General features: G+C 31.5%; 1 protein-coding gene across 2 annotated transcripts; it reads left to right on the forward strand.

Moving 5' to 3' along the window:
• The first annotated feature begins 1,126 nt into the window (after positions 1 to 1,126).
• Positions 1,127 to 5,001, forward strand: LOC112797013 (HMG1/2-like protein). 2 transcript variants are annotated; one of them, XM_025839740.3, is made up of 8 exons: positions 1,127 to 1,557; positions 2,897 to 2,983; positions 3,202 to 3,318; positions 3,412 to 3,469; positions 3,561 to 3,605; positions 3,865 to 3,945; positions 4,031 to 4,114; positions 4,716 to 5,001. In XM_025839740.3, the coding sequence occupies exons 2-8, from the start codon at positions 2,922 to 2,924 to the stop codon at positions 4,788 to 4,790; spliced, it is 522 nt and encodes a 173-aa protein (XP_025695525.1). In that variant the 5' UTR covers positions 1,127 to 1,557; positions 2,897 to 2,921; the 3' UTR covers positions 4,791 to 5,001. The 2 variants fall into 2 exon arrangements, with proteins under 2 accessions (XP_025695525.1, XP_025695526.1); XM_025839741.3 differs by having other exon boundaries at positions 1,139 to 1,557; positions 2,877 to 2,983.

Genomic DNA, 5,001 nt, shown 5'->3' on the forward strand with positions numbered 1-5,001 from the left:
ATACCTACTGTCGCCGACCGCTTCTTGAATTCCTCGATCATCTCCTTCTCTCATCGACCTCTCCTCCAATTCATCGTTTTCTCTCAATTTGCGTTACATCTCATTCAATTTATGATTATTTTTTGGGCTTTGCAACTTTCTGTTATTGATATCTTCTTTTAGTATTGATTTTTACTGTAATTCTTGTTTGTTACATTATTTTTGTAAATAGAATATAAACAATTATTTCTATAATAATAATACCAAATTATTTAACATTTTTATTCATTTATTTGATTTGTTAACCGATAAAAATATTAAAGTATGAATAATGGATAAAAATAATGTTATACTTCTCTTAAGTTATGTTACAAATTTTTTTATTTTATAACCAGAGATTTAAATAGAGTTTTGTTCTTTATAAAATAATTACTTTGTACTTTAATCTTTATAATTTTCTTTTCAATTTTGATATAACAAAATAAGAAAAGAACCTATTTTAATTTTTACTTATTTATTCGGTTAGAATAATTTTAGAAAGACAATAATTCAAAATTGTCTTATTTAACTTAATATTTATAATTATATATATATATAATTATATATATATATATATATATATTACATCTTATATTATATATTTGTTTTAGTAAAAAATAATAAAGACAAATAAAAATAAGAAAAAAAATTATAACCACGTATGAGACTAAGTTGGCTCCAAATATTTTTGTTATGTTAAGGTCTGTTTAGAAAGTTTTAAAATATTTTTTTGAGTTTTTATTATAGAAAATAGTAGTATTAATGTCTGGTGTAATTTTTAAATTTAAATTATAATTTTTTAAAAAATTATTTAAAAATTTATAAAAAATAAAAAAATAATTTCTCTCATAATACTACTATTTTTATTACATTTCTATAAAATAATTTATTTATAATTTATTTTTAATATAATTATTTATTATTTAAATTATTTTTTTTAAATAATTTAATTAAATTATTTATCTAAATTGGATGTAAACGTTGATTTGATATGTCAAATCCTTACTCAGTATCCTTTATTATTATGGGTAAACGTAGTAACTCAAATGGACCCGCCACACTGCATGGCTTTGTCGTTTCTCTCCCTCTTATTATGATCTTGGACTTCACATTGATCATTGGATTGAATTCCCATTACCCATAACTTCACACGGATCATTGGATCCACAGTATTTGGATTCCTATTCTCTATTCCCCCACTCACACTGATGCCAAGTGCCTGCAAACTCTGGTCGTGTCTTACAAAATTATTAAACTAATATTGGAAAAGCAGTCACAACAATAATTAATGATATTCATTCATCATAAATATCTTCCTCCTTTCACAACCGGCTATTGCAGGTTCCACAAATGAGTTGACTCATGTCAAGTTACTAAAACTTGCAAGTCTCTCTCTGCCCGTCACCGGCTGTTCCGGTCATTACTCGGTTGTACTTGTTTACCTTCTTCCTTTGTTCTTAGCCTTTCTCGCTTTGATTCTCAGCTTGTGTGTTCGGTTCTGCTTCGCGTGTTGAAGTTCATCTATTTGGTCCTTGTGAGGTAAACCCCTTTTTCTTGTTTTTTTCTTTGCTTAATATCTGTTTGGTAGTTCAGACTTCAGAAAACGAAAAATCAGATGATTTTCCCAACTTTTTTGGTACAATTATGTATTTTTGGACTTGAAAAGGAGATATTTTTGAGTTAGGATATATATGAATTCAGAATTATATGATGTTTATCCGCTTTTGATGTTAATTTCCATACCTAATTTTCATGATGATTACCCTGATATCTGATGTATGAATTTTAAATGGAAAGCTATCTGAAATTGTTTGACTCTGTATTTGTATGAATTATGCTGTGGCTACAAACACTTTACATGTAAAATTGATGTGTGTGGTGGGCAGCTAGGGTGGATATATCATATATGACCCTTGGAAGGCATGTGGTTCCTGAAATTTTTTCAAATTTCTGGAATCTTACCTCGTAAAATTACTCCAATATAAGATTTTTCAACTATGCTACATATATACTGAAATTAGTCACTAAAATCAGCCATTAGTATAGAATATATATTGAAATACAAAATACACATCGAAAATGAGCTAAACTAACACATGTATTTGTATGAAAATATATGATTGCTGATTTGGGTGGCTAATTTTAGGTTTAATAAAGCTTTTCGAAGAGGTGCATGTACTTTTCAAAAGCACAAGCACCTCATTGTGTTTAGTAAATTAAAAAACTCATGTCCTTGGAATTGCAGCTTTTAAAAGTTAGGAGTATTTTGAAAGCACCTAAGGAGGAACTTTTTGAAGTTGGCTTTTGCTTATGAAAATTAAAAAGTCTAATATAAATATAACCTCATACATTAATTAATATCCAAATTTAATTCTTACATTAATGTCTATTATAGTATTTTTAAAATTTTAAATGTTATTTTACCAAACACACTTCTTGTTGCTTGTGTTTATTAAAAGTCATTTTTAATTTAATTTACCAAACATAGATGCTATATCTTTTAAAAGCTAATTTTTATAAGCTACTTTTAAAAAGTAAAAACTTTACCAAACCAAATCTTAGTGTACAAATAGTATTTTTAAAGATATTTTTGGTGTAAAATTCTCAAGAATGTAAAAATATTCTTCTAACCACACATGTCCATGAGAGGGTATGTGTGGGTTAGAGGGTAAAAGTGAGATGTAAATTTTCATAAATGAGTTTGGCGTGTAAAATTACGAAGCTATATGTGAAAATTTTGTTCCATTTTTATCCCCCAACCAAACACATCTCCTGGATGCATTTACCAAACTTTGTAAGCCATATTGTACCATGGATTTGGCTAATTTTTTCGTTGGGTATTTCTTGATTCTGTTTAGTGTTTACTCTTCGACTGTAGACCATCTTAGTACAGGACTTAGAAGATGACGAAGGGCAAGGGGACCGTGAGGATCCCAAAGGAAGTGTTGAAGGCTGTCGATGACCGGTTAGTTCTTGTGGCCATCGCGTTTAATGTGGATTGTTGGAGTATTTTGATGTTTCATATAACTTTCTATATATGTGTATGTGCATGAGGGTGGTCTTTCTGGGGACTTGCTTCTATATTTAAAATCTCCATTAATATCTGATTATGCATAATTCATGGTGGAAACAGCTGTTACAGGAATAGTGTAGTGATGGAACATATATCTCTGTTGTTTATAGAAAGGTAGGAAAGCGAAAAGCCGCTGCCAAGCCTGACAAGAGTAGCGCACGGTCAAAGAAGGCAAAGAAAGATCCCAACAAACCCAAAAGGCCGCCAAGTGCTTTCTTTGTGTTCCTGTTTGTATCCAAATCTTTGAGTCTCTGTTACTTCAAGTTGTAGCTCATAGCTCCTTTAGAGAACCATCTGACTTATCTCCTACTTTGTGATAGTGAGGAGTTCAGAAAGACGTTCAAGGCAGAAAATCCTCATGTGAAGGCTGTATCAGCTGTAAGTTACTTGTTAAAATCCATCATTTTGTATGCTGCTGTTTCTTTTCTGAATTAGCATCTAAGTTTTTTTGGCATTCTTTTGATTGAAGGTTGGTAAAGCTGGAGGAGAAAAATGGAAGTCCATGAGTCCAGCTGTAAGGGATTCAATCTTTTTCAATACATAATGGCAAATACTTACTCTTGTTAAATAGTTTACTATTTGCAATGTCTATAGATGCTTTCAGAGATAATTTGAATAGTAATTCTGTGAGTAGTGGTGTGTCATCTATAGAAATACGACTTCTATTGAATCCACCATATCAAGTACCCGTATTATTGTAATGACATCATTGTATTGAATATTGGATTTATTTTGTTTAATATTCTAACACTTATGATCGGAATGGAGAAAAGGAAAAAGCTACTTATGAAGCCAAGGCTCAAAAAAGGAAGGCTGATTATGAAAAACAAATGAATGCTTATAATAAAAAGCAGGTGAGTATGCCGTTATTTTTTTTACTGTTCTGTGTGCGCTTTTAATGGTCCTATTTTCATGCTTCACTTTCTATAATGTTTCCAGGCAAGTTCAGCAGATGATGGAGATGAGGAATCAGACAAGTCCAAATCTGAAGTGCATGATGACGAGGAAGAAGGCAGTGCAGAGGTAGTTTTATGCCCTTTGTCCTTTTCTTTTAATTTTCATCATGTTAACTGGCTTGTATTCTCTGAACCGTTAAGTAGGATTGGGAGCAGGATAATTTTATTAGAAGGGTTTGGAATATAAATAATAATCTCGATAGAGTTGCTTTCGCTTCTTTGGCTTATACTGCTAATTCTGAAATGTAAAATGAGAAGGAAAATTCTCGCAAGGGATAAATGACATATGGTCTTGTTTCTTGCCTTTGAAATATGTTTGATTCTTTTTCATTAGGGAAAATTATATTAAGGTTCGGTAAAATTTACTAAAAATCCCCTCTATTGGTCCACACCTCTCATCTTTTAAGGGAGGTTAGAATTATATTTATAAGGATGTTAGTGCCACGTTTTACAAAGGTAACGGGTTAACTTACCTGAATCTCAAGGAAGGAAGGGAGCAACAATGAATTTCAAAAACCTCAGGAGAAGCTAGTTTAGTTTTCCCTTTCTATTAATAGCCTCTACATGTCTTTGTTAAACTAACCGTTGGCATGGATTGTATATCCTTTACTAGATTACAAGCTCCAAAATTTGAAAGGTGGTTTTGAATCATTTTATTCTCTGTCCAGGAGGACCATCAAGAGGAGGATGAGGATGACGATGACGACGAGGGGGAAGATGAGAATGACGATGACGACGACTGAAATTGGCGTGCAGACTTGAAATGTGATATTTCATTGGTAGGGGAGGCCTATATAATTAATATGTTGACTGTGCATAAGATAGGCTACTTTTGGTTTATGCTGGACCAGCTACTTGAGCTTCCCTTGTTGTTAGTTATTGTACTGTAGTTCACCTTTGTGCATTGTAGCCTTAACTGTTCTGGACTTAGTAATACGAATGTCTTTTGGATCA

Source organism: Arachis hypogaea, chromosome 4 (genome assembly GCF_003086295.3).
Source record: "Arachis hypogaea cultivar Tifrunner chromosome 4, arahy.Tifrunner.gnm2.J5K5, whole genome shotgun sequence".
NCBI lineage: Eukaryota > Viridiplantae > Streptophyta > Magnoliopsida > Fabales > Fabaceae > Arachis > Arachis hypogaea.

Coding starts and splice junctions, on each gene's coding strand:
- LOC112797013 (XM_025839740.3), top strand. CDS start 2,922: ATGACGAAGGGCAAGGGGACCGTGAGGATCCCAAAGGAAGTGTTGAAG. Junction 3,319..3,411: donor AGTGCTTTCTTTGTGTTCCT/GTTTGTATCCAA, acceptor ACTTTGTGATAG/TGAGGAGTTCAGAAAGACGT. Junction 3,606..3,864: donor GGAAGTCCATGAGTCCAGCT/GTAAGGGATTCA, acceptor AATGGAGAAAAG/GAAAAAGCTACTTATGAAGC.